General features: G+C 57.1%; 1 protein-coding gene, 1 long non-coding RNA gene and 1 pseudogene across 4 annotated transcripts; 1 reads left to right on the top strand and 2 right to left on the bottom strand.

Moving 5' to 3' along the window:
* The first annotated feature begins 1,298 nt into the window (after nt 1–1,298).
* On the top strand, nt 1,299–27,709 carry ADA (adenosine deaminase). Of its 3 annotated transcripts, none has more exons than XM_036322614.1 (12): nt 1,299–1,462; nt 12,500–12,561; nt 17,650–17,772; nt 21,041–21,184; nt 21,941–22,056; nt 23,265–23,392; nt 23,861–23,932; nt 24,009–24,110; nt 24,366–24,430; nt 25,771–25,900; nt 26,723–26,825; nt 27,166–27,709. In XM_036322614.1, exons 1-12 carry the CDS (start codon nt 1,430–1,432, stop codon nt 27,177–27,179), a joined length of 1,092 nt encoding a protein of 363 aa, XP_036178507.1. In that variant the 5' UTR covers nt 1,299–1,429; the 3' UTR covers nt 27,180–27,709. The 3 variants fall into 3 exon arrangements, with proteins under 3 accessions (XP_036178507.1, XP_036178506.1, XP_036178505.1); XM_036322613.1 differs by having other exon boundaries at nt 27,163–27,709; XM_036322612.1 differs by having other exon boundaries at nt 26,723–27,709.
* On the bottom strand, nt 4,075–5,460 carry LOC118663182 (annotated as a pseudogene).
* Nucleotides 8,031–11,941, bottom strand: LOC118663184. The gene is made up of 3 exons (XR_004969999.1): nt 11,708–11,941; nt 9,968–10,047; nt 8,031–8,296 (listed from the first exon to the last, which is right to left on the bottom strand). It is a non-coding gene; the product is annotated as an uncharacterized LOC118663184 (long non-coding RNA).

Genomic DNA, 27,709 nt, shown 5'->3' with positions numbered 1-27,709 from the left:
TTTGTTATCAGTTTATTTATAATACTAGTGGTCCTGTGTACAAATTTTGTGCACGGGGGTGGGGTGTCCCTCAGCCTGGCCTGCACTCTCTCCAATCTGGGACCCCTTGGGGGATGTCGGGGGATCACGCCTAAACCGGCAGTGGGACATCCCTCTCGCAATCCGGGACCGCTGGCTCCTAACCACTCACCTGCCTGCCGGCCTGCTTGCCCCCAACTGCCCCCCACTGCTGGCCTGTTCTCCCCCAAGAGCCCCCCTCCCAGCCTGCTCACCCCCAACTGCCCTCCCCTCCTGGCCTGATCACCCCTAACCACCTCTGCCTCGGCCCCGTCACCATGGCTTTGTCTGGAAGGATGTCCGGAAGGTCTCCTGGTCTAATCAGCATATTACCCTTTTATTAGTATAGATAATGAAATGAAATGAAACCACCATCCCACCCAAGCACTGGAACATGACCAGTAACCTGAAGGTACCTGTATGCTCCTCCCCTCTCCTGAGTTGTGATAACCACTCTTCTTCAGTTTCTCTTTCCCTTGATTTAAACCATTTTCTCCCAAATACATGTGTCTAAACATGCATATTTTTGGTTTTGCTTTTATTATACATTCTATGAGTTACATCATGGCCCATGTAGTTTTGTGCGACTTTTTCACTCCACACTGTTCCTTAGATCGAGGTGGTGCTGTTTGCTACTGAAGTTCATTCCATTTCACTGCTGCGTTCTATTCCGTGGCGTGAGTATTCCAGAGGTTGTTTGCCCCCTCGCTGTGGACGGGCCTTTGGGGTGTTCCCATGTTTTTGTCATTACAGCGGGGCACAGTGTGAACATTCTCCGCTTCCCTCTTCCACTCCAGCTCCCTTCACCTGGCACCCTCCTTCAGGTCCTCAGACAAGCCTCCCCCGACCTGCAGGCCACGGGTGGTCCCCATTACAGCTCCCTAATTACACACTTGTGTGATTTCGTGATGAGCGTGGGTCTAGCCCGGGTAGAGGGCAAGCCCCACAAGGTTTGTGATGCTCACGGGCTCCCAGATGCCAGCTCGGCCTGGCACTCTGTACCCAGGCAGCAGAGCCGGGCCTGGAGGCTGGAGCCTGAGCCCACAGGTGGCTGCAACCCCAAGTCCCAGGGCCAGTGTTTGGTGGGGGGGCGGGGGGCAAGGCGCTGAGGGGCCCTGTGTTTGTTCCCATTGCTGGGCCTGAATTCCAGGAAAAGCACAGCTGGGGACAGCGAGGCGGGGCGGGGCCTGGAGCGGGCCGGGGGCGGGGCCGGGGCGGGGTGGGGGCGGGGCGGATCCGGCTCCGTTAAGAAGGGCGAGGCGGGCCGCGCTTGCTGCGGGGGCCCCGGGGGACACGAACCGGCCTCCTATTCAGCCCTCGACCGCGGGGATCCAGCGGAGGAAGGAGCAGCGCGGGGCGCACGCTTGGCACCATGACCCAGACACCCGCCTTCGACAAGCCCAAAGTGAGCGCGGGCCGGGGCTCGGGGTCCGGGTTCTGGCGCCTTGTCTGGCTGGAGGGCTTAGGGGCGTCCACAGAGCGCGATCAGCGGCCCCTGCGGGTGCTTTCTTCCCTCAGCTCAGGCCCTCCTCTGCCTCTGGGCTAATTAGTGAGAGACAATGAGGAAGTGAGGGTCCTGAACCTGGAGGCATCCCTGGCTGGCCTCCGAGTTCTGCTTCTGCTGCTGACTTGCCTCCTTTGGGTCTCAGTTTTACCATCTGTCAAATGGGCATTCTCTCTGAACCTCATCTGTAAAATGGGGCCTGGGGCGTGCTGTCTACAACCATAGGTGGTGTTGGGTCTGGTGCAATAGAGAGCGCTCTGTGAGTGTAAACAGCTTTATACTCTAACACTGATGGTTTTGTCCACTCCAAGGAGTCTGCTTGTGGATGTACCCACGGGAAGAACTGACCATGCCAGAGGTGGGGGCAGAGGATTCGGGTGGGCCTTAGGCTTTGGGCTCTGGTAAGACCCGAGAGCCACTGGCCCCAAAGGATAACTTTCTTGTCCCTCCTCCCACCAGCTGTGGTGTCTTGGGAATGGTGGGGTCAGGGGGAGTCCAGGCCCACTTGGTGGGCTTCAGAGCACTGAGATCCATCCAGGGAGGGGAGCTGCACAAAAGGCCGCCCAGCGGAGTGAATCAGCAGCTAGTGGGATCTGAGACGGCGGGGCAGGGGGAGGTGTGAGTTTCAGTCTGCTTCACTGACCCGTCTGAGAAACAGGTGTATGTGATGGTGGCAGAGGTCACAGAAGTGTGGGTAAGAATCCTGCGTGTGTGCACAGAGGAGAGGGGAAGGAAGAGGGGACTCGAGGAAGCAAGGCCTAGCGCCCCCACCCCCACTGCCCTCGCCACAGGGCAGGTGCTCAGCTACATCCTTCCAGGTGTTCCAAGTTCTGGGGAAGCACTCCCCCCCCCCCCCCCCCGCCCCCATGCCTCCTTCACACCGTGTATGAATGCCCATGCCCCATCCTTAGCGGTTCTTTCCTTTGAAGGCTGTGTTTTTGTTTTGTTTTGTTTTGCCTTACCTGTTCTTGGATTCCCTCTACCTTTGGGCTGGGGAACCACCTTACCTGAAATGAATCCCAAGGCAGTAGGCAAAGCCCCTTGGCTGGGAGTGAAGTGGGAGTTACGGAGATAAATGAAAGGTAACGCTGCTGTAGATACTTGCTATATGCACCAATCTGATCCTTGCAACACTTTCAACAGCCCCGTGTTGGAGCGACGATTGCTATTCCTAATTTTTGCCTCGCCCAATCCTCTCCTCTGATTCAAGCTGGCAGGTCATTTCCCCTCTCTGGGCCTCAGTTTCCACACCTAGGAAGTGGGCCCCACCGGCTTGTAGTGGGATCCAGAGGTCACCCACGGTGATACACGTTTACTCGCGAGGAGGGAACGCGCCTGAGCGGGCAGGGGAAGCAGGAGCGTGAGTCTCAGCCACTCACCCTGGGTGGGGCAGGTGCTTAACTACGAGCATTAGCAACTGGTGCTTCAATTGGGTTGCTTTTTGCTGTGCCAGGCCCCTTCTGAGCATGTTGCCTGCACTAACTCCTCTGATTCTAACAGTGACTCTGAGACGTAGCTGGTGTCACCCCATTTTATAGATGGAGAAACTGGCCCAGAGGTTAACTGGGTTAGGAAAATCACAGTAGCCAAGCTAGAGGCTGGCCTCACAGTCCTGTGGCCCTGACTAGCTCTCCGGAGCAGCCTCTGCAGAAGCCTTTGGCGGGTGGAGGTGCCAGTGGCCCAGGTGCAGGCCTCTCTCTGACTGCTCAGGCCTGCCTCCAGGTGAGGCCCAGGGCCCGGCCCGTTTACGCAGCCAGAGCAGAGCAGTGCTTTCCAAATGTTACAGTGTACTCACACCACCTGATTCTTGATAACATTCAGACTGTATAGACCAGTGGTTCTCAACCTTGGCTGCACATTAGAATCACCTGGGAATCTTTTTAAAATCCTGATTTCTTGGCCTCATCCTCCGGAAATTCTGTTTCTTTGTTACTAATGTTGTGGCCCCACCCCATAACAAAGAAACAATTTCCGGAGGATGAGGCCCAGAAATCAGGCTTTTAAAAAGATTCCCAGGTGATTCTAATGTGCAGCCGAGGTTGAGAACCACTGGTCTAGACGAAGAGGCAGAGGCACAGAGATGAACTGGGTTAGGAAAAGCCTATCAGCCGAGCTAGGGGGCTGGCTTCCCAGTCCCATGAAGGAGTCTAGGGTGGGACCGAGATGCGACACTCTGACAAGCTCCCAGGTGGTGCTAATCCGGATGGTCCACGGACCACACTTTAGGTAGCAAGACCCTAGGCAGCTGCCCACCTGGGTTGATTATGTCATTCCAACAAATGCTTCCTGAGCCACCGTTGGACACTGGAGGAGGTTGGAGGAGGTACAAAGGGGGGTGGGGGGAGGCCCTCATCTGTTTCCTCGGGGCAAGGCTGGAAAATGCCAGGCACTCGGGAGTTCTTGGTCAGGGAGGGCACTGCTGATCACATGCCTGGTATTTTAATGATAATAACATTTGTCATTTAAGTGTGGGTTCTGGTACCTTCCATGGTTTATCTCTCAGAATCCTCTGGACAACTTGACAAGGCAGATATTCTCTTTTTCTTCTTTTTGCTGCTTAATGCGGTTTTTATTTATGAGAATTCAGGGGAACAACACCCAAGGAGGAAAGGGGTGATGAGAAAGACTCCTCTCTGGAAGATATCGACCACCCCCCTATTGTGTAAATGTTTGGGTCCCATGGACCCGTTGCGGTCAGAGGAAAGGAACATGTCTGTGAGCAAGAGGGCTGGAAGGGACCCACCCACAGTGTCTCCCAAGGCTTTGCAAAACTGGTCGCGTGTTCTGCAAGACGCAGGAAAGCACTTCACAGCATCCCTTGCAAATAGTATGAAGGAAAGGTACCACGTCAGGCCTAAGACTGCCAAATGCAGAAGATGAGGGCAAGCCCCTTGTTAAGCCACCAAAAGGCAGAACACAGGTGAGCGCAAATCACAACGGCACCGTGATGGTTACCATCAAACCCAAGGGCTCGAACGTTCTCTGCAGCTGCTCCATTGGTCCCATGAGGAAGGCTCCCAGTGGATGCGGTGTTAACAAAGGTGTAAACCATGGCAAAGGTCTAGTCCCTTCCTCGGCAGCCAGAGAGAAGAGTGGCCGGGAGTGAGCAGAGAATTCCTGTAACAAGACACGCAACGGAGCTTTCTGTTCTGGCATCCCAGCTTAAGGAAGGTGCCCCCCCCCCCCCCCCCCCCGCCCGCCACCTCGGCCAGGCCGCCCTGGTCCTCGGTGTCTGGCCCGCTAGGCACCTCCTTCAGCTTCAGTTTGTCCATCCGGGCCACCTCCTCTTATGCTGCTCTGTCCACGGAGGCAGATGTTTCACCCCCATTTGTAGACGACGAGGCTGAGGCCTGGAGAGGTGAGCGGCTTGCCCAAGGCTACTCAAAATCTGAGAGCTGAGCGAGCAGCCACGTTGGAACAGCAGTCTCTAACTGTTCCTTTTTGAGGAAGAGGAGGATTGGGGCTAAATCTAGACCTAAGCACTTTTTTTTTCTTTCTCTTATTTGAACGTTTACTCCGAATCAGGCACTGTTCTGATTTGCATGTTTGCTTGTATTGACTCATTTAGTACTCACAACAGCTTTCCTGCAGGAGGGCCTATTAGTCTCTTCGTTTACATATGAGGAAATTGAGCCTCAGGGGGGAAGGAACTAGCCAAAGTCACAGCCAGAAAGCGGGCGGGTGGGGGGTGCTACCTGAAACTGAGGTAGATGCTGATATCCGCTTTATCCACCTGCCATCCCCAGTCTGTGGGGGAGGAGTTAGACTTAGGGTGACCTTGGACTTCAGATTGATTGGGGTGGGATCCCTGTCTTGACAGTTTCCTGAACCCCAGCTTCCTTCTCTAAAATGGGCTGATAACACCAAGGCCATGGGGCTCTTGGGGGAAATTGACCCGCTGGTTGGAGCGTGTTCCTCCTGGGGCTGCAGGGGGGCCGCTGTGGCCTCTGGGAAGCCTCCATCGGCCCCGTCTCCGTCTCCTGCCACAGAGCCCACCGCCGCCGGCGCTGCTCTGGGCTTTCAGTGCTTTCGGTTACGAAGCCACCTGTTAAATAAAGGTGCCCCTGGGAAGAGCCCGCCTGACCTGCTGCTTCTGGCAGTCCGAGGGAGGGGAGCAGAGATTGGGTTTCACCGAAGTCTCTGACCGAGGAGGAAGCCAGGAGGAGGGAGGGAAGTGCGGCGTCGGGCACAGCGAGGCAGGGGAGGCCGCCAGCCTCCGGATTCCAGAGCTGAGCTCAGAGCTTGACCTGGGAGAAAGCTGTCCCCCTGCCCATTTGTTCTAGGGCCGTGGTCAGCAAACTCATTAGTCAACAGAGCCAAATATCAACAGTACAGATTGAAATCTCTTTTGAGAGCCAAATTTTTTAAACTTAAACTATATAGGTAGGTACATTGTTACTAACCTACCTATATAGTTTAAGTACCATTGATATTTGTCCTCCCCCGCGCCGCGTCTCCAGTCGCCCGACCGTCGACACCCCCGACTTCTTCTAACACCACTTCTTCAAAATAGACTCGCCCAGGCCGAAAACCGACTTCTGCGCATGGGCCATGAAGTTTCAATCGCACTGTACATGCGCGCCCGCACGTGGTATTTTGTGGAAGAGCCACACTCAAGCGGCCAAAGAGCCGCATGTGGCTCACGAGCCTCGGGTTGCCAACCACTGTCCTAGGGAGTGTCCCCACAGCAGGGAAGGGAAGGACCGTGGCCTGGCTTTGAACAGGGGAGAAGAGTAGGCCAAAGTGAGGTTCGAATCTGTATGTGCCCAGAGTGTTGGGGGCTGGCTGACCCCTACCCTTTAGGGTTCTGAGGCCCTAGGGCTGTAAGATTGAGAGGAAGTGGCCTCCGGGGGCCTTTGACCATAGAGGGAGACCAGTGAGGAGTTTAAACTTGGGTAGCAGCTGGGCCAGGCTGCCTGGGTCTGAGTGCTGTTCCCCCCCGCACCCACCCCCCCTTACCCATTGTGGGAGTTTGAGTGAGTTGCTTCTTCGTGCCTCAGTTTACCCATGTTAAAATGGGAGTCAGTTTTATCCACCTGCATAAAATACCAAGTACAGGCCTGGCTGCCAGGGCGGCAGGGGTGGGGGCTGGGGACTGGGACATGGCATGCTAGCTGCTAATTGATCATCCACCATCCTCATCATATTATTAACCATTCAGTTCAGATTATACCAGCGCTGACTCAGCGCTGATATGCAGGGTGAAGGGGGGTGGCTGTGACTTCCTGGCTGTGCACTCATTAATCTGTGACCTAAGGCAAATTCCTAATCTCTCCAAGCCTCCCTTTTCTCGCCTATAAAATGAGGATGACTCTGCTGCATTCCAAGGCTGTGGCCCCACGGGATGCCCCCCTGGCCAAAGACACACCTTACCTTCCATGAAACATCTGGGGAAGCTCACAGGAGCAATGAAGCTCTTTCAGGCTCCCAGTTAGTAGGAGGCACCGAGGGACTGCTCTGCCCCTTCCCCTCTGCACCTCAGAGCTTCAGGAGCCCAGACTGGCTGAGCACAGAGGACATCCTGGAGGAGGTGTCACTGAAAAACCATGTCAGCCCCAGGGCTGCTCTGTCTCCTCATCTTACCCCAAAAGTCAGCCGAGAGGCTGTGGTGGCACTGACCCCTGGCACTGCCCAGCTCATTGCCAAGAGCAGGGCTAGGAAGGGAGGGATGTCTGCCCTGCAGTGGGCACAGTGGCTTGTCCAGGTTCTGACTGTAGTGCCAGATTCAGGGGTCTGGTCAGGCAATCCTGGCTACTCTGTCCTGTCTACATTCTCTGCCAGGCCAAGGGGGTAGGTCAGCCCCTTCTCCAGGCAGGGAGAGGACACAGCTCTGCTGGCCTAGGACAGGGAGATGAGGAAGCCATCCCTGGTTGTTCAGCACCGGCTGAGCACTGTCCGCTGTGGCCAGCACTGTCCTGGCACCAAGGGTACAGCATGAGGACACAAAGTCTCTGCTTTCAGGGAACTAATAGTGGGGGGAAGAGACATGGTAAGAGAATTTTAAAATCGGGGATGGGAAACAAAACAGTGATGTGTTTGGGGGCCTGGGAAACCCTGAGGGAAAGTACAGTGATTGGAGAAGGCCCTGGAGGGACAGCCCCGCCCACCCACCCAAGACCTGGGTCCTCGTCCTGGCTCTGCCACTGCCACCTCGGCTGAGCCTGGGCAAGTGAGTGCACCGCCCCGCGCCTCGCCGGTGTGGCTGGCATCTCCTGAGGGGGCTCGGCGTGCTTCCCCAGGTGCCCGACAGTAAATATTTGTTGGTTACTGGGTATGCGTCCTGCTCAGATCTGGGAGGATTTCCTGCAGTTCTGCTTGTGAGTCAGCCTTGCGGAGAGCAGGTGCGGGGGAAGGGGCATGTGGTTCCTCCCCAGGAGGCCTGGCGCAGTGCCAGGGAGGTGGTGTGGCCCTGGCGGGACTTGGGCTTAGAGTTGGAGAGACTTGGGTTCCAGCCCAGCTCTGCCATCATAGATCGGTGTGACCCTGGGCAGGCCACTGCATTTCTCCAAGTTGAGCTTTGCAAGTCCCGATGGGGCTCCTGTGCGCCCCTGCCGAGGGGCTACGATGAAAGGAGAGGAAGGGTGTGCTAATAGGCAGCTGCTGCTATTACTGCTGCATTATTTATACCTGAGGCGAGGCCTGTGGGAGCTCAAGACTCAGACCTGGGTTCAAATCCTGATTCCATCACTGACTGACTGTGTCCGTAGAGACTTCTTTGAGCCTCGGTTTCCCCATCTGTAAGACAGGAGTGACGTCCCAACCTTCCTGGTTGTGAGGATGAAATAAGGTCATGCCTGTAGACGGCCCAGCACCTGGCAGATAAGCCAGAAGCCCCTGCTGCCCCTTTTCCCTGAGTGGGCTCAGTGGAGCAGGGTCCCCATTGCAGTCTCGGAGCTTGCACCCCATTGTCATCTGGGTGGGTGACACTTCTCCATGGCGAGTTACAGTTTTCCAGAAAGTTCAACAGGAGGCCTGCCTGAGCTTGGGCTGCTCAACAAGGTGGCTTCTGCCTCTGCTTCCCCCACAAGGAGGTGGCACCCGTGGGCACGGTGAGCAGCTGGGCTCTGCCTGCTCTCTCCCAGGGGCACGCTCGCCTCCTGTCGGCTCTCTGCGACCTTCCCGCCACGCACACTGTGCCAGTAGCTCGTGCTTCCCGAGCACCCACTGTGTGATGCTGTAGGGATTCTGGTTACTGCTCATCTCCCATCTGGGTCCTGAGCCAGCTCTGTCTTCCATTCTGCCTCCCGCCAACCTGCTCACCACACAGGAGCAGAAAACGCTTTTAAAAGATCAGCCCCCTTTTGAAACATCAGTGAGTCTCCCTGCCTTCCACCCCCTGACTTTCTCTGGCTTCATCTCTCACCACCAACATTCTCTGCACTTGAACCAATTCGTTCCCTGATTGCTTAGCACATGCAGTTCCCTCTGTCTGGAACAGCTCTCTGTCCTTCCTTCTCCCCCTCCCACCACTGATTCCCCTATTCACCCCCGTCCCCCCCACACAAAGTGATCTTTTCTAAACACTTTGAGTTACCGCCCCCCCCCCCGACCCTCCCCTGACCCCCTTGTGTTTTTCTTTTCCTCATGCATTTGGTTCATTTCCCACCACTGTTGGTGCAGTGAGTCCTGAAAGGTATGTATGTCTGCTCAGGCAGGACAGACTCCGGTCTGCCGCGGAACCAACATCCCCAGGGGAAGGCGGCAGAGGTGTCCATTTTTTTTTTTTTTAAATTATACGCCGAAACCGGTTTGGCTCAGTGGATAGAGCGTCGGCCTGCGGACTGGAGAGTCCCAGGTTCGATTCCGGTCAAGGGCATGTACCTGGGTTGCGGGCACATCCCCGGTGGGGGATGTGCAGGAGGCGGCTGGTCGATGTTTCTCTCTCATCGATGTTTCTGACTCTCTATCTCCCTCCCTTCCTCTCTGTGAAAAATCAATAAAATATATTAAAAAAATAAATAAATAAATAAATTATATATTTTTATTGATTTCAGAGAGGACGGGAGAGGGAGAGAGAGAAACATCAATGATGAGAGAGAATCATTGATCAGCTGCCTCCTGCATGCCCCACCCTGGGGACTGAGCCTGCAACCTGGGCATGTGCCCTGACCCGGAATCCAACCTTGACCTCCTGGTTCATAGGTCGACGCTCAACCACTGAGCCACGCTGGCCGGGCCAGAGGTGTCCATTCTTGCTCATACGACATGCCCATCACAGCCATGCAGGGACGCGGGCAGATGGGCATGTCCATGCTGTGCGGGAGCCAAGCGGCATGCAAGTGCGTGGGCAGAAGTAGCCGCGCAGGCCCACCCACCCGCGAGGGGCAACGGCACCGGGGCAGTCCCCAGACTCGCTGCTGCCCGGGACTCGGAGGCGCTCTGGTTTCGCCTTCTAACCTCTCCTACCTTTTCGAACCTCGTGCAACTCTTTTCTCTCGACTCCAGTCTCCTCCATCCTCGTTTAAACATGCCCACGTCATTTCCGCCTGGAAAAGAAATGCAAGTCTTTCGTGTTTCAGTTCGCATCCCCCTAAATTGTCTCCATTTCCTTACCTCTGCTTCTTGCTCGCCCTGCTCCAGTGTGGATTCTGCACCCTCCGGCCTCTGGAATGGTTGCTGGAGGGCAGTGCGCCTGGATCTTGGCCTTATGTTAAAAAAGCAAACCCCTGTGCCCGGGCCCGCCCCAAGGGTGGTGCTGGAATTGACTTGCGTGGGCACTGGCACCTGTAAGTTTCCGAAGCCTCCCCGAGCTCCTGAGGCCAGCAGGATGGGGAACCCCTCCTCCTGGGCCTGGGCCCTGCATCCTCGGTCCCAGGGACACGTTTCTGCTCTTCTGGGGCCGGGCGGCCAGCAGCCTCTCCAGTCCCAAACCCCTCCTCCCTCCGCACCCCTACACCACGTTCTCCTCACGGCACCGCCTGTGTCAGGGCTGTTCTCTCTGCCTGAAGTGCTGTTCCCATCTCCCTCCTCACTTGGTTCTTCATCCCTCAGATCTTAGCCCAAGATCTGCTTTCTCCAGGAAGCCATTGCTGGCCTGCTGGCTGGGCGAGGTTCTTTCTTGTGTTGGCTGTTTCACGGGACTGTGTTTTTGCTTCCCAACGGGTTGCCATGGCTTTGGTTGGACCTCTATCGATGTGACGCCTCGTGTCTTTCCCTGGCCGGGCTGTAAGCGTCACAGGGGCGTCCCTTTAGCTTACCGCTCCCCTCCCACACCCAGCAGGGCCTCGAACGCCTGGGGAATGAAGGCCTCGTACTGAGGATTGTTTAGCGTTTGCTCTGTGCTAAGCGCACTGCGTGCATTACCATGGTTAACCCTCCCCCAGCAGGAGGGAGGCCTGTTACCTTCCCTGTTGGGCTGGTGGGAACCCCAGGGCACCCAGGGAGCAAGTAGAGGAGCTGGGATTCCAGCTCTAACCACAAGGCGACCCTGCCTCTCTAGCTGGGTCCTCACCACGTGGGAAGGCTTAAGGATAAGAAAATGGAGGCTCAGAGAGGTGGGGTCCCCTGTCCAAAGTCACACAGTTGGTCGGCAGGTCCCTGGACTGGAGGCGTCAGTGCTCCCAGTGCTGAGCATTTTGGGGGAACCTGGTAAGCATTTGGCTGAGTGGGCACTGAGCCCCGTTAGTCAGGGAAGCAGCAGCTCAGTGCGCGCCGAGCGGGGTGTGGGTGCTGCTGGGCCCCGTGCTGCTGGGTGACCTCTGAGAGCTCTGATGATCGACATCCAGCTGAAAGGCGGGCCTGGCAGCTCTGAGCCCCGGCCTCCCCTAGGCCTGGGCGGGGTTCCTCTGCAGCAGGAAGCGTGTGTGTGTGTGTGTGTGTGTGTGTGTGTGTGTGTGTGTGTGTGTGTGTGTGTGTGTGTTTCCCGATGCCCTCCGCCGCCTCCCCAGCCAAGGCAGCCACTTGCTTGTCCACGTCCCTGTCCCTAAGTTCCAGAAAAGGCCCCACCCTGGTGGAGACGTCAGTGAGTTTTCGGATCCCCGGGCGCAGGAACAGTGTCCTCCGGGGCCTGGAACAGCAGATGCCAAGGCGCTTTCCTGCTGTCCTCAGCGCTGCTGTGCCGCTGCCCACAGCCCCTGAGATACCCAGAGGCGGGGGCTGCTCCAAGGGCCGGGCAGACCCACCGACACTGTCGTTTTGGGTCCTTACCAGTGGTCTTGGCCAGGGAGGCAGTCACAGCCACTGAGTGTTGTCTGAGTCACACAGCAGAAGAAGGGGCAGAGCTGGGGTCGAGCCTGAGGCTGTGTCCCAGCCCCTGTCCTTAAACTCCTGGCTTCGTGTGCAGAGCGTTTCCTGTGGGGTCATGCGTGTAGGCGCCGATCACCCAGATGGCCGAGTATCTGGCGTTCGCTTCTAGAGTCCTGGAAAGACCTGGTGCTGCTTTCATACCGATCCCTGAGAAGCTGTGCTTGAGCAGCACCTGCTTTTGAACATGGAGCCAGATTTCTGAAATGCGTCATGTGGTTCGCTAGTCCAGGAAGTCTGTGGTCAGCCCTTCGTGTGAAAGTTGGAGTTTGCTTAGTGTGTTGTCTGAGAGCAGGACCTGCCTGTGTGGCTGGGCTCAGTGGCTCCTACAGGACCATGGCTGTCCTGATGTGTAGGGATTGGGCTCAGGTTAGAATTCTGATTCTGTCCCTTAATTGGCTGTGGTAAGCGCACAGGCCTGGGTTGGGTTCCTGCTTCCATCACTGGCTTGCTGTGTAGCAGTGGACAAGTTACTTAACCTCTCTGAACCTCCGTGTTCTCAGCATGAAAGAGAGCGAGAAACCCACCGCACAGATGAGGGTAATCAAGATGGTGTGTGTAGACGTTAGTGACCTGTGTGTACGGGAGCGGTGAGTAGTGACTGATGGTCACCGTGGTGAATGTGAGCACTGACCCTGAAGGTCCTCCCGGCACTCATGGGGTGTGTTCTCTCTCTCTTCCCTTTGCCCCTTGCAGGTAGAATTGCACGTCCACCTGGATGGCTCCATTAAGCCCGAAACGATCTTATACTACGGCAGGTAAGTCCACGGAAGCGAGGCCTTCCTCCCCGGTCTGAGGACTCTAGAGCATCCCAGGGTCTCCCTGTGGAACCAGCCGGCCCCCAGCCAGAAGGGTCTCTGAGCTGGAGACCCGCAGCCCGTGTCTTCTGCCTTCAGTGCCTTTGCTTTTTGTCTTCCTGTTTCCAGATGAGCCAAGGGGAGCATGTGCCACCTTACACACGGACTCACATGGACACACGGGGACGCACACGCACACACACACACACACACACACGGAAGCAGTTCCCAGGGCTGAACCAGTCACTGTGTCTTGGCAGAGAACCGGGCAGGTGACACCCAGAGGAGGAGGCTATCCTATCCCCATCTCACCGAGGGGGGAGCAGGTTCAGAGAGGTAAAGGCAGTTGCCCAAGGCCACACAGCAAGTAAATGGTAGAGCCAAGAGTTTATGGGGTCAGCTAGCTGACCCCCAGAGCTTTTCCCTACATCACCATGGAAATAATCTACAGGGAGACGTGAAGTGACTCCCTCTCTGGTCCCAACTCTCCGCATCTTCCAAGTGAGAACACCACCTCCTGCCGCAGCTCTCCTGGATGCTGGTGGGCCGAAGGGTCCCTGTGCCCCCGCCCCCCAGTGAGGGAGGTCTGCCCCTCCCTCCCCACACCTCAAGGGCCCATGGTGGCCCCTCTGTTGGTTCCAGCACCTATGAGCACAGGGACTTTGAAGGCCAGTGGATCTGGAATCAAGTCCAGACACAGTTTCCTCGCTGTGCCCTTGGCCTATGTGGGGTGAGGGTAAGAACAGGCCCTCAGTGCTCCACGGAGGAGAGCTGCTGCTCCAGGAGTCAGCCCTGACTCTCGGGGCGTCACTCCTAACTCCCCAGCCAGCTCTGCGGGGACATTCCCCTCCGTCTGCCCCACATCAGCGATCCTGCTCTAGGGAGCGGCTATTGATCTCGATATTTAACTGTGTAAGTGAGTTCATTTACTGCCTGCCAACAACGTCCAGATTCCTCAGGACGACTGGTGAAGGGGTTATATTTTCCCTATATTACAGATACAGAGGAAACCGAGTCATGATAGCTGAAGAAACTTGTCTAGTAAGCACAGCTGTGACCAGGCCCCGCCCCTGCCCGAACCCTGCCACCAGGGGTGTAGGTCAGATACAGCAGGGAACACACTTAGCTCAGGGCTCCAGCAAAGGCCCTTAATGAGGTCCGTGTCATTAATCACAATCAATGGCTCTGCTAATGGGGTCAAGCCCTCGGCTTATCTCTGCCTGTCCTTTGACTGTGTTGAGCACCAGCCCTTGCCACAGGGCCCTGATGAGGCCGTTGGGGTGGGGTATCGGAGGCCAAGATGGGATCTAATCGGGGTGCTCATTAAGGGGTCATAGAGCACTCAATATCGCAGCCAGGAGGCGAGATGCCAGGGTGGGGTGGAGGGAAGGGAGCCGCTGGTGTTGGGTGACTGGCTGGACTTGCCATTTCCCATGTCGCCCGCTGTCTCGGAGCAGCCCTGGCCCTGGAGAGGGGTGGGGTGCCAGGTGGAGTTTGATCTCGAGGTTAGCAGGCAGGGGGACCAGGGAGTTGGGCAGGCTCCAGCAGGGCAGCCCCGGAGGACTCCCTGGTGGGGGTAGGCCAGGGCTGAGAAGAGGAAGAGATAGAGGAGGGGGGGAGTGCCTGGCTTGTGACCTACCCCCAGGCCAAATCCCATGGCCCCTTTCTCCCTCTGACTGAGGCCTCCATTGATTTTGTTTTCACCCATTTCTTCTTCCTGCGAGTCCATCTCCTGACTCTTTCTCAGGCTCCTTTGAGACCCATCCACTCATTCTCTAAGGCCCAGTCCCAACCTGGCTGTCCTCTCTTCCCTGTCACCACCCTCGTCTGAGCCGCCGCCAGTCCCTCACTTAGACTATCGCAATGGCCTCAGGACTGGCCTCCAGGGGTCCACTCTGGCCTCACCCCTCCACCGTCCTCACAGCACCGTAGTCAGGACAGCTGTCTTACAACATGGTCTGATCAGCTCTCCTGCTCAAACCCTCACGGTCCCTCCCCCCCTTGCTCAGGTCACGCGAGTCTGCATGGCCCTTACGGTGCTCCAAAGCCGAGGGAGCTCTGACCTCTGCTCCTTGGTTATTCCATAGCCGGTGTCTCACACATACCAGACCAGTGAACACAGAGAGGGGGGTCCCGGGCCCCAGGTCACACAGCCTTTACAGCAGAGCTGGGATGCAAACCCCGGCCATCTGGCTTCAGAGCATGCGTGATACCCAGGGCACAGAAATAGCCCCGTGTGTGCGTCTCTGTACCTGCAGAGAAAACACTGTCTGAGTTTTACTGACAAGGACATGGAAGTCCTCAGAGGGGACAGCCCCTGCCTGGGGTGGGGTGGCACATACAGGGGGGCATGGGCTTCGAACTCCAAAGCTGGGTCCATCCTCCATCTGAGCCAGGCTCCGTGGCCAGGCTCCAGGGTGGTGGGAAGACTGCCGGAAGCCAATTCCAGCCTGTCAGCAAGGGCTGAATCATCCGGAGAGGCAAGGGCATTTCCCCAAACCTGAAAAGGGATGATTGCTTGCTGCCAGACAGCTCAGGGCATCTTAATCTACATGTTATTGCCTCCTACTGGCCAAACACCTGAACAGCCGTAGGCAAATTCTTCCAATCTGACAATGGACTCTGTACCAAACCCTACCCTTTGAAGCTTATATCTCTACCTCGCCTTAGGACAAATTGTGTTACTAAAAAGCAAGGGGTCCTGAGATGAAAAACATATTAGTTCCTTTTAGCTACGCTCCTCTGACCCCCAAATGCCCTTCAAAATTATATTTCGTCTCTGGACTCTTTATTAAGTTACACACAGCCCTTCTCCAGATTGCTGAACCCTTCTAGATGCCGGATCAAGACCCCCGGCATTAATCCATGACAGGCGAGCTGGAAGAGAATGGTCAGGAGGCAGCGCCCCAACAGGAAGCGGCGGGGTCCAAGGCAAATGTGGCCCCTGCATCCGCCAACACGGGAGCCAGAGCCTCGGCGCCACCTCCTCTGCCTTCACCCACCAGCTCCCAGGAAGAGATTCTAAGCACAGTGTTTAACAGCTGGCGCAGGCGGCCTGGGTCCTGGGGGCGGCTCACGAGGGTGACTTTGGGGCAGGCTGGCCACAGGGGCAGAAGCTCAGTGGGCACGGAGCCCCGGACTCGGTGTCAGGACAGCAGCAGAGGTACCGTCTGCCCCGGAGTCTTGCAGGGACGCGGGCCAGTGAGGAGACGCGCTGGGCTGGCTGGCGGGCTGGTGGCGGGCACCAGGGTGAGTGTCCCACTGGACACTCAGAGGGACTGGAGCCACCCGAAGGGGAGGAGGGCATATTTAGGGGCTTAAGAAACAGGTATTTAGGTAGGAAAATGTGGCAAGCCGGCACGACCATGGCATACTCAGCTCCATGTTGGGTGCCTTATGTGCCGTGCCAGCTCAGCCAGGTTCGGTGAGCCTGAGAGGGGGCGGTGAAGGATGGAGAAAAGACAGACAAGAGAAGAAAGCTGGGTCTGGGTGGGACGCTGGCCTCTCTGATGGAGAGCTAGCGACAGCGCCATGGACTACAAGCCGTGTCTTTTATAGCCAGATTCCACGAGGCAAAGTAAGGGTGCGGTCAAGGTGTTTACAACAGTCTTATGGGTTTCAATCCTACTCAACTACATGCACCTGAACTCTATCAAGCCCACATCACTCAGCCATGTGGGGCCACGTGTTCGGACCATAGGTTCAAGCTTACGACGACAGCTGTTGGCTATAATTGTGCAGGGAGGGCTCTGCCCTCCAAGCTGGGACTTGCATGTGGCCGTGAGAGGACTGTGCCCTCTCATCAGTCCAAGGCTTGAACCCATCCAAACACTAGCCGCTCCCCACAGGAAAACATTTTGATATTTGAATAACAGAAGCCATGAAAGGACGTAAGCATGTTCAGTCAAACTTCCATTTCTTTGGCAATTTCTTCCTCCTATCATCTTGCTTTATGGGTAACTGGATGCTTGAACCTTCTGATTCAATCATCTAATTTTCTTTACCGTTTGCTTTTTTTTCTTTCTTTTTTTTTTTTTTTTGTTCTCCTCGCTGGAGAATTTTCTCACCTTTATTTTCCATCCCCTTCGTTTCATCCCAGTGGCTGCCGCCATGTTCTTTTCAATGTCCAGCAGCTCTTTCTTACTCTCGAAATGTCCCCTCTTAAAAAGCGACATTCCTGTTCCAACCATGTTCTGTCCTTTCATCTCCTTGAGGATTTGCATTTTAGGTTCAAGTTTTCTTTTGTTTTCTGCATTTTCAGTTTCCTCAGAGCTCCTTTTGTCTCTTTTGTCCCTCATGGTAGAAGCGTTTCTTGAGTGTCTGGTGTTGTCTCTTTTATCTTAAAAGTGGGAAAACTGCTGTCCTGGGTGACCCGTGAGTCGGGTCAGAGCCAGGATGAGCAGAGGGGGTGGTGCATGCAGAAGGTGGGGGCCAACCCAGCCCGAACTCCCCGCCCCCTACCCTGGCTGGGGAGGCAGAGATGCTGATGAGACAAGGAGGCTGTTCTCAGCAAGGCCTTACTGAAGGGTGGCCGTGCCCCTGTGTGGGGGCTGTGGGCTGGGAGAGGAAGGCCTCTGAGGTCGACAGCCAGCCCTCCGGCCCTCTCCCAGCACACTGGGCCCGCAAGCCTCTCTGATAAGTTGGTCTGCCAGAGAGCAGAGGCAGGGCCAGTGCTTGCCCTGTAGTTATTGCCCCTGATAACCCCTGAGTTGGCAGAGGGCCAGTTGGCTGTACCCACTCTTGGGCTGAGGCAAAGTTGTGGGCTTGCTGCCCTAGCACCTTCCCTGTCCCCAGGCACTTGTCCATGCACACAAACAGACTTTAACCCCAGGTGCCCCCGCCCCTTGAAATCTGGCTAATCATGGCCTTGGGGACAGGAGGTGCTGGAGGGACTGTGATCCTGGTTCTGCATGCCCTGGGCCTCAGTTTTCCCATCTGTCCAATGGGTGGAGTTGGATGGAGAAGATCTCAGGTTTCCAGCTGTGGCCCCTGGGGAGTCGGTCAGGTCCTCCCCAGGGGCAGTCCGTCACCCTCATGTTTTGTCCCCAGGAAGAGGGGGGTTGCTCTCCCTGCTGACACAGTTGAGGAGCTGAAGAACATCATTGGCATGGACAAGCCACTCACCCTCCCGGGCTTCCTGGCCAAGTTCGACTACTACATGCCTGCCATCGCGTGAGTCCCCCACCCTCGGGCCCTGGTCAGTGTCCATCCTGTGCCCAGGACGGGCTGCCAGCCCCAGGCCTGCCCCTCAGCCCATGGGGTGGAGACCCCAGCTCTGCTGTTCACCATTGTGTATACTTGCTTGACTGTCTCCATGCCTTTGGGCTTTGGTTTTCCTTTCTGGAAAGTGGGTGTGATGGACTGACATTCAGTAGAGAAGTGACACAGTGTGGGGGTTAGGAACACAGATCCTTGTCTCAGTCTCATGACATGATGTTGGGCACATTCCCTCTGGGCCTCAGTCCCCTCATTCACACAGTGGCCTTGTGATCCCGTCCGCCTCCCAGGGTTGGAGTTTGGGCTGGACACAGGGCTGTCCTTACACTCCCCCTCACGATGGAGACAGCCGCCACCTTCACTGACAGGCACTGGTGCTTTTATGTCACGTTGCATGCCTTCCATTTTCCTCCTAGCAGACTCTCCCATAGATGAACATAATGTTTGCACAGCTCACAGAACTAGACTTCCTGTAGTCTTCCGCTATGTAAAGTTACTCGTTTCCAGAACGGGGAAAGAAGGCTCAGGGAAGTGAAGGGCTTGCCCAGGACCCCACAGCTGGCAGGGGATAAAGCCCAGAGTCTCGCCTCAGTGCCACCTTGAGCTTCCTGGCAAGAGGCAGAGCTTCTCAAGGCAGGTGAGAATCAGCTTTGCCAGTTGGTGCTGCAGGAACTCGGAGAGATGAGGGGGCTGGGGGCAGTCAGGAAGGGCTGCCTGGAGGAGGAAGTATGGACCTGGCCTTGGGATAGAGAGGGTGTGATATTGTCCAGAGGGCTAGGCCTGAGGAAAGGCTTGGAGGGTGGGCCAAGCACTGGCGGTGGAGGATCAGCGAAGGTGTGTGAGGCAGAACAGAGGCACTGGCTGGGTAAGTGGCCAAACAGGTACGGGCAGGGAAGGAAGATGTGTGGCAAGGTGGCCGACTTCTTGCGGGAAGCCTTTGGGCTCAGCCCGGAAGGCACTGACTGCCCCCATCCTCGCCTCCGGTGGGCAGACACATACCACCTCCCCGAGGCACCTGCTGCCACCCCAGAACGTATGAGCAGGCCTGGGCACCTCCCCTGTGCCACGGAGGCAGCTCCTGTCTCTCTGGCCAGCTCCCTGAAGGCCCAGCCCACCCAGGCTGCTAGACGGCACCTCCTGCAGAGCTGCCTGGCTGTTTGGGGCCATGGCCCTCGAGACTGACTTTCCACCCCCTTGCAGCACGCACAGGGGTCAGACGGAAGCCCTCAGTGCCTGTCACTCGCCGCTTGGCCCCCCTCTCCAGCCTCATTGGCTCCTGTGGCACCTCGGGCAGACCTCACCCCGGACCTCAGGTCCCCTGCCATTGCTGTTCCCTCTGCCTGGAACACTGAAAACTGCAGTCCTTGCCCCTGCCCCTGCTTTATGTGTACCCATAAAACTTTCCACCGTCTCACCTAGGATATATTTTATATTTTACTTCTTTCCTTCCCTGTCCTCTTGCTAGGCTGTGGGCTCTGTGAGGGCAGGGATTTTGTCTACCTGGTTTGCTGTATCCCCTGCCCTCAGTGCAGTGTGGAAGGAGCCCCCAGCCATGGGGGAGATAAGGAGCCTCTCCCCAGGAGGCCGGCTCCCTCCCCAAGGCTGGCCCCGCCCCCTCCCCAGGGCTGGCCCCGCCCCCAGGGATTTCCCACAGCAGCTGCCCATCCTCCTGGCTCTCCAAAGCGCAGGTCCTTCCATGACCCTCCCCTGGAAGCAGCCGCTCTCACAGTCTGCTTTCTAGTACCCGCTCCCTTTCATGCTTCCTGGTGGGAACTCCCGGCTACGGCAGGTCCCCTGTCATCTGATCACACTCATAGTGGCCCTGGCAGGTTAGCTTGCGCCTTGCTTCTGGAGCCCACATTCAGAAATAACAGCTAAAACACTGAGCATTTGTCTGTCTGTTCCAAGCACTGGCTCAGGTGAGTTTTAACTCATTTGTCCTCACAATAACCCTTTGATGGATGTCAGAGAAGGGGACTAACTGGGGTCACGCAGCTGGTAGGTGTGGGAACCAGGGTTCCAGTCTGAGTCCCAGGTATCTCCCTCATCCCAGAGTTCCCTCCAGATTTGTCCATCTGCGTCCTTTTCTCTCTCTCTTTTTTAGAATATACTTTTACTGATTTCAGAGAAGAAAGGGAGAGAGAGCTAGAAACATCAGTGATGAAAGGGAATCATTGATTGGCTGCCTCCTGCACACCCCACACTGGGGACTGAGCCCACAACCCGGGCTTGTGCCCTGACCGGGAATCAACCCATGACCTCCTGATTCATAGACTGACACACAGCCCCTGAGCCACGCCAGCCGGGCTACAGAATTTATGTTTTTTGGCTGTTAGTCCCTTAGCAGGTTTCTGGTTGGCACACCCTTTCTCCCATTCCGTAGCTCCTCTTTTCCCTGCTGAGTTTCCTCTGCGGGCAGCTTTCAGTGTGATGCAGTCCCACTTGTCTATTTTTGCTCTTGTGGCCTGTGTGTGTCCTTCTCTCTCATTTCTCTTCCCTGCTGGCCTACCTCCATCACTCAGCAAACATCGAGTGGCCACTCTGTCCTCGGCTGCGGGATCATAGCAGTGTCAAGACAGATGGAGGAGTCCTTGCCCATGGCGACTGCATTCTAGTAGGGGAGATGGAAACTGGCTAACAAGCCATGGGAGACCTGTAATGTCGGTGGTAATAAGGGCCATGGAGAAAGGAAAGTTCAGGGGAAGGGGCGGAGAATGCCAGGGGGCCGTTTTAAGATGAGGTGGGTGGGGAGGCTCTCTGAGGAGGTGAGGCTGGGGCTGGGGCCTGAGTGGAGAGGGGGAGCGAGCACAGGACAATGTGGTGGAAGCCCATGGAGGCTGGGAGCTGCAGACACGAAGGCCCAGATGTGGGAACAAGCTGGCAGGGGATTTCATCCCACACGACGGAGCCCTTGGGTGCAGAGCAGAGCACGGGCTCTGATCTGTAGAAGATCCGCTCTGCCTGCTGTGAGGAAAGGCACAGGGAGTGTGGAGCCCAGTTAGACGCGGGTGAGACCAGGGTGAAGGGGGCGAGAACTGGCAGTTTGGAAGCTGAGCTGACAGGACTGGCCGTGCTTCCAGGATCTTCTCCAGCGGAGGCCCAGGCTTGGCACTGGAGGATAAGGATCGGGGCCAGAAGTGGGTCTGATCTGCCAAGGGTTGGGGCCAGTCTTGCTCCTGGAGCTCTGAAGGGACACTGGAGAGGGCTGTCCCTTCCCTTCCAGGGGTTGCCGGGAGGCCATCAAAAGGATCGCCTATGAGTTCGTTGAGATGAAGGCCAAGGAGGGCGTGGTGTACGTGGAGGTGCGTTACAGCCCACACCTGCTGGCCAACTACAAGGTGGAGCCGATGCCCTGGAACCAGCCCAAGTGAGTGACCGCGCGGAGGGGCTGGGGCAGGGCGGCCCAACCTGGGGCCCGAGGGACACACTGTTGGGAGGCCCTGGCCCAACGAGACTTTGATCTTGCCGGCTCCCCCCCCCCCCCCCCCGATCTGGTCTGCGGCCTTGGAAAGAGGGGCTCAACTCTGTCCTGAGAGACAGGGTTCCCATCCCTCCCTGGGCTCATGTTTTAACTTTGGGAGAAAGCGTTTGGCATCTTGTCACCCTAATCCTAGACACAGGCCTGCAGTCACTAATCCAGTGACTTCCAGGTCCTGCTCTGACCCCGTCTGAAGCGAGTCTGGCCCATTCCTGCCCCTTGCCTGGACCCAGGGCTCTAGAAGTGCTATCACCCAACCACCCTGCCCCTTCTAGCCATGACTCTGACACAAGTGAACAAGTGGGACTCAGACCGGGTGAGCTCAGCACTGCTCCCCATCTGGGGGCAGGGCTGTGAGTGTCTGAGCGCCGCCCCCCCGCCCCCCCTACACACACACACATCCTCCAGGTCTGGAATTGCCCAGCAGTTCTAAGGAAGCCGGAGGGGGGTGTGCTGGGCTTGGGCCGGCTCCCTCAGTGTTTCCTCAGAGGCAGTGGGCTGGTGAGGAAGGGGCTTCTCCTGGAAGATTCCGCCTCCCTTCCCCCTACTTCCCCCATCCCTCTCCCCTCCTCTAACCCAGTCCCAGGGCTGTCCCTTCAGACCTTCCTTTGTCCCAGACCCATCCCTACTCCTCTCTCCACACAGAGGGGACATCACCCCAGATGAGGTGGTGTCCCTAGTGAACCAGGGCCTGCAGGAGGGAGAGCGAGACTTCGGGGTGAAGGTGCGGTCCATCCTCTGCTGCATGCGCCATGAGCCTAGTGAGTGTCACCTCGGCCCTGCCCTGGGCTGCGCATCTTACCAGCCCCAACCTCCCGGCCGGTGCTGGGACTTGCACTGGTCTGCTCTGCGCCCCTGCCACCTGGTATCCCGAGCCCAGCAGCTGCACCTTAGGGCTTCCTGAAGCCGTCAGAGTCCTCCTGGGAAGGCTCCAGGCTTCTGGCAGCAGACTTTTCTCCCTGGGGAGACCAGGAACACAGCCACCTGACCTGCAGGCGGTTCAAAACCAAGGAGCCTGAACAACAGAAAACAATCTAAGCCAGGCTCTGATCAGCCCATAGTTCACCCTTGAGACCCTGTGGGCCAGGCCACAGGACCTGTGAGTAGGTCTGACCTCTGGGACCTGAGGGGTCTCCCTTGTGACTGACACTGATCAAACCTCCAGGAACTTCCAAGGTGCAGAGCCCCACTGTATGACCTTGGGCAAGTCCCATCACCTCCCTGACCTCGGGCACACACAGTCCACCGAGCAGTAGTGAGGACCACAGCAGCGTTACTGCCAGCCTGCCAGGCCCACCCGCACATAGCGACTTACCTGTATTCCCTGCAGTCCCTGCAGCCGCCTGTGGGAACTGCCGCTGTTTACCCCATTTGACAGATGAGGAAACAGACAGAGCGGGGAAGCCTCTTGCTCTTCGATCAGGAGGCAAAAGGCTCTCATTTGGACCCAGGGCCACCTGGTTCCAAAGCCTGTGATTTTTCATTCATTTTAAAACGCTTAATGATGAGTTTGCCGGTTCAGAGTCCACAGCTCCTTAGCAATATGGTTAGTAATGCCAGTGGGTCATGTGTTAGATTTAAACTGTGTGGACTCCCTCTCCTGGTCCAAGTGGGGATGAGCCCACCTTGAGGGCTGTTGTGGGGACAGAGAGAACGGCCATGGGTCGTGTACTGAGCCCCGGCCCTGCCCTCAGTGCCACACACAGCATCTCGGCACCGCCTTGCAGCCGAGACCCTGCGCCATCGCTGGTGCTGTCCCTCTGAGAGGAGACGGAGGCACAGGGTGGAGCCGTTTGCTGAGGCCATGTGGTTAGCTGTGGCCGTCAGGATCTGAAGACGGGACCCCGGGCCCTCTGTCATGTGCTGGCCTCGGGTGGAGGGTGAGTGGGATGGGGAGCAAGCAGGCGTTCTGGAAGGATCGCTCCCTGGTGGCGGCTGTGACAGAGGCCGGGGGACATCTCGCCCACAGGCTGGTCCGCCGAGGTGGTGGCGCTGTGTAAGAAGTACCAGCATCAGACCGTGGTGGGCATCGATCTGGCTGGGGATGAGACCATCGCAGACAGCAGCCTCTTCCCTGGACATGTGCAGGCCTACGAGGTGGGTCCCGGGGGAGGAAGGGGGAGACTGGCCCGGAGGCTCTGGGAGAAGCAGCTGGGCTCTGCCCACAGGAGGGAGATGTCACACGGACTCACACGGACTGCGCAGCGCGAGGTCTCCTGGGTTCCCAAGCGTCTTAGTTGGGCCTGGGGGCTCTGGGGTGTGAATTTGGTGTAAAGAAAAGACCCCACTTGCTGTTGGGCGTCTTTCTGCCTGTGATTTGCTGTGACCTTGGGCGAGACGGTCTCTTCGCTGGGCCTGTGTGGGGCAGACGGCTCAGCCTCCTGTGGAAGGAGTGAGGTGCCGGGTTGCGAGTGGGGCTCAGGACCATCACTGCCCGGGTTCAGAGCCTGGCTTCCCACGTCCCAGCTGTCTGACCTTGGTCGTGTTCCTTACTTTCCTGAGCCTGCGGGGGGCTTCCCCGGGGCCCTCCCCGAGGCACCTATGACCTGGCTCCTGTCCTTCCAGGAGGCTGTGAGGAACGGCATCCACCGCACCGTCCACGCCGGGGAGGCTGGCACTGCAGAGAGGGTGAAAGAGGTGAGGCAACTGGCGGCTGCGGGCCCTCCCCCTATGCCCGCCTCCCCTCACTGGACTCCCATCTGCTTCCCTGCAGGCTGTGGACAATCTCAAGACAGAGAGGGTTGGCCATGGCTACCACACCGTGGACGATGAGGCCCTTTACAAAAGGCTGCTAGAGAACAACATGCACTTTGAGGTGCCTGGGGGTTGGGGGGTGCAGAGGTGGGGAGCTAGGAGGGGCCTGGGAGCCAAAGGAGTGGGCACTCAAGCTGCCAGGTGGTGTAGGAAGACTGGGACCGACAGCTCATGGAAGTCGGCAACAGGGAGGCCAGTGTGACCATGGCCGGAATAGGTGGCTCCAGGCCCTGGGCGGGGGGGCGTGGGGGCGTGGGGGCGTGGGCCAAGCGGCCCGGGATGTCTATGCCAGCCGCACGCCTGCTTGCTCCTCCAGGTCTGCCCCTGGTCCAACTACCTCACGGGCTCCTGGAACCCGGACACGGAGCATCCAGTCGTTCGGTGAGGCTCGCTCCCCTGGGCCCGGTTCAGTCTTGCACCAGGAGAGCTCAGGGTGGCAGAAATGCAGGGACTGGGCACTGGCTGTGCTGGGTCTCCTGCTACAAAATCTGTCTGAATCCTTGGGAAGCAGGTTTACCATCCTAGTCTTACAAACGAGGACTCCAAAGCTCGATGTGCTGTAACCTGACTACCTAGCAGGGCTGGGGCCCTGCAGCACTGAGCTATACCAGATGTCCTGCTGCCCCATGAGAAACTGGCACTCGAGACCCTGCCTCCGAGGGTCGGGAGGATGAGTGCCTCCTGCTCACGTGGGCTCTCTTGGCTCCTCTGGGCATCCCCACAAGCACCATCCTGAAGCTTCCCCGAGGCCTGTCCCATCCTACACTGCTCCCACCCCACAGTCCACCCCACAGCCGTGGCCCGTCTTCAGGCTGTCCTTTGACTAAGCCCTGGGGGTGGCATCAGGCCTTGGGAGGGCAAAGCCACCTGCCCTGACCCAGATGAGGACGGCAAGAACTCGGGGTGATCACGGTCAGGCCAGCACCGGTCTGTCTGCCAAGCTTTTGTGAAGGGAAGGAGTATGGGCCCCGATGTTGATTAAAGGGGGTGCTGAGCTCAGCTTTGGGGAAGAGGAGTGTGCACTTCCTGTGGCTCATCCGGGGAGGTTCTTGGAGGCACATGGGAAAAATTCAAGAGCCATCTACCCAGACCGGGGGGGGGGGGGGGGCGTGGAAGGGAGAAGTGATGGCCTACGGAGATGAGGAGGAAGAGGGCCTGAGAGAGAACCCAGGATGAAGTGACAGTTATGGGACAGGTGGGAGGAAAGCCAACGTGTGGTGTCTGAGAACTCGAGGGAAAAGGTTCCATGAACAGTCAACAGTGTAGAATTCTGCACAAGTCAGGTGCAGTAAGAGCTGAAAGTCCACTAGACTTAAGGAGACTGTGGGCAGGGACCGTGCCATGAAGTTCCTTGAGAAGCAGAGCCCAGGAGGATTGAGGACACATAGGGTTAGGCTAGGGCTAGGGCACTGACAGCTCTCCCAGAACGTTGGCTGTGAAGGGTGGTAGCTGGAGGGGGGTGCTGTGTGTCTCCCCAACCCACCATTCTAGCTGGCCCCCTCTTCTGCCGTTGCCTGGCTCTGGCTTGATCAGATGGCTTGTCTTGAGTTCCTAGTTATGTGGCCTTGCACAAATCACCCACGTTCTCTGAATTGGTTTCTTCCTCTGCCTGAGATCTTCCAGGTGTGTGTAACGATGATGTGAGGCTCGAGGAGGGTGTCGGGTCGATATGCAGTGACTGTTCACAAGAGAGTAAAGGGAGGCTCTTCCCCCACATCTAGATTCAAAAGGGACCAGGCTAACTACTCGCTAAACACGGATGACCCGCTCATCTTCAAGTCTACCCTGGACACCGATTACCAGCTGACCAAACAGAAGATGGGCTTTACCGAAGAGGAGTTTAAGAGACTGGTGAGTGGGTGTGGGCCCGGTCGGCCTTGACTCTGGGCCCCGGGACTGTGAGGCCTGCAGGGCCTGGAACCTCTGAGGATGAGGAGTGGGTTTACCTCAATAGGCCAAGCCAAGCCAGACCTAGAGTTAGATGCCTTCCACCGTATTGACCTGGGACCAGGTGTTTTATTCTTTGCTTGCCCTCGAAGACTCTGATGAAAGCCATCTACCCTCTCCCAAAAAATGTGTGGTCAGCTATAAAATTCTGCACTTTCAAGCCGTTCATAGATCCCAGGGTTAAGCTCTTGATTTTAGATGGTACAATTTCCCAAACCTGTCTCTGCATGACTATCTCTTTGGTCCCCTACATCCCACCCTGCCTCTCAAAGTTTCTCCAACTTTGTTCTCACATTACTGTATCATGGAGTGCCACTTAAAAATTTTTTTTTAAATATATTTTTATTGATTTTAGAGAAGGAGAGGGAGAGAAACATCAGTGATATGAGAGAATCATTAATTGGTTGCCTCCTGCATGTCCCACACTGGGGATTGAGCCTACAACCTAGGCATGTGCCCTGACAAGGAATCGAACCATGACCTCCTGGTTCATAGGTTGATGCTCAACCACTGAGCCACGTTGGCTGGGCTGGAGTGCCACTTTGAGATCACAGAGCCGCACGGTTTCTGCTCTGGCAGTGACTGACCTGCCCTGGGACAAGTCCCTTCCTCTCCGAGCTTAATCAACCGCCCTCATTCAGTGAAGAGCGTGGACTATCACTAGATTACCACGGGATCCCTTCCACACTCGCTGGTTCATGCTGTCTGCCATTCGGACTCTTCCAGAATATCAATGCGGCAAAGTCCAGTTTCCTCCCAGAAGATGAAAAGAGGGAGCTACTGGACCTGCTCTATAAAGCCTACGGGATGCCACCTGCGGCCCCTGCAGGTATGCTCCTGTCTGCGCTTCTGGGCCACGGACCTGCCTGGCTCGTTTAGCTTTCTGTGGGGCCCCGGCGAGACATCCTCTCTTGGGTAGCACCAAGGACTTGTAATGGCGCCTGGGCACAGGTCCTGGCTGGGGCAGCCTTTCACCACCCGGCCTACGTTCTGTGTAATGCTGTCCTGAGGCTGGCCGGAGGGGGAGACTTTCTGAAGGTCTTAGCTCTGTTCTGCTCCTTCCTGTGTGGCCTTGGCAAGGCGTTTTCTGGCTCTAATGCTCTGTGATTCTTTATGCCCTGGGTACTGGGATTTGCCTAATCTTTCTGCTTCTCTGACCCGGCCAGCAGGGCAGCAACCATGAAGGCATCACTGCCACTGCTCCGAGCCGCACCCTGTGGATGGAGATTTCATAGCTCTGGGGGGTCGAGCAACACCCACCTTTACTTCCCTGGGAAGACCATGATTTCCATAGTCAGCTACTGATGCTACCGGAAGCCTGTGTGCCCCTGCTGTACCCACACACAGCGTGGCATGGTCAACTCCCTCCTCTGGTGATTTATGCTGAAAAGCTGGTGCTCAATAAAAGAAGCCAACGGCTGGAGTTGTGCAGCACGTGATGCATGGTCTTGGGCAGGACGACTGGGTGGGGTGAGAGAGAAAGGAGCGTCTAGGGCAGCCTGCCCAGTGGCAGGGCCCAAGAGCCCAGCGGGGACTGTGACTGGGAAGCCAGAGCTCCCATGCTGGGGGGAGGGGCCCACACCTGCCCTCCCGAAGCAGCCAGGCTTCTCTCGAGGAGTTGTCTGCTTACAGGCTCCCTGAACTCTCAGTCCCTCCTGTTCTAGGTTTTAAGGGAAAACCTTCCCTTTGAGCTCCTGAAGCTGGACGGGTGAG

The sequence above is a fragment of the Myotis myotis genome, unplaced genomic scaffold (genome assembly GCF_014108235.1).
Source record: "Myotis myotis isolate mMyoMyo1 unplaced genomic scaffold, mMyoMyo1.p scaffold_m19_p_9, whole genome shotgun sequence".
NCBI lineage: Eukaryota > Metazoa > Chordata > Mammalia > Chiroptera > Vespertilionidae > Myotis > Myotis myotis.
This window is presented reverse-complemented; position numbering and strand designations above follow the sequence as displayed.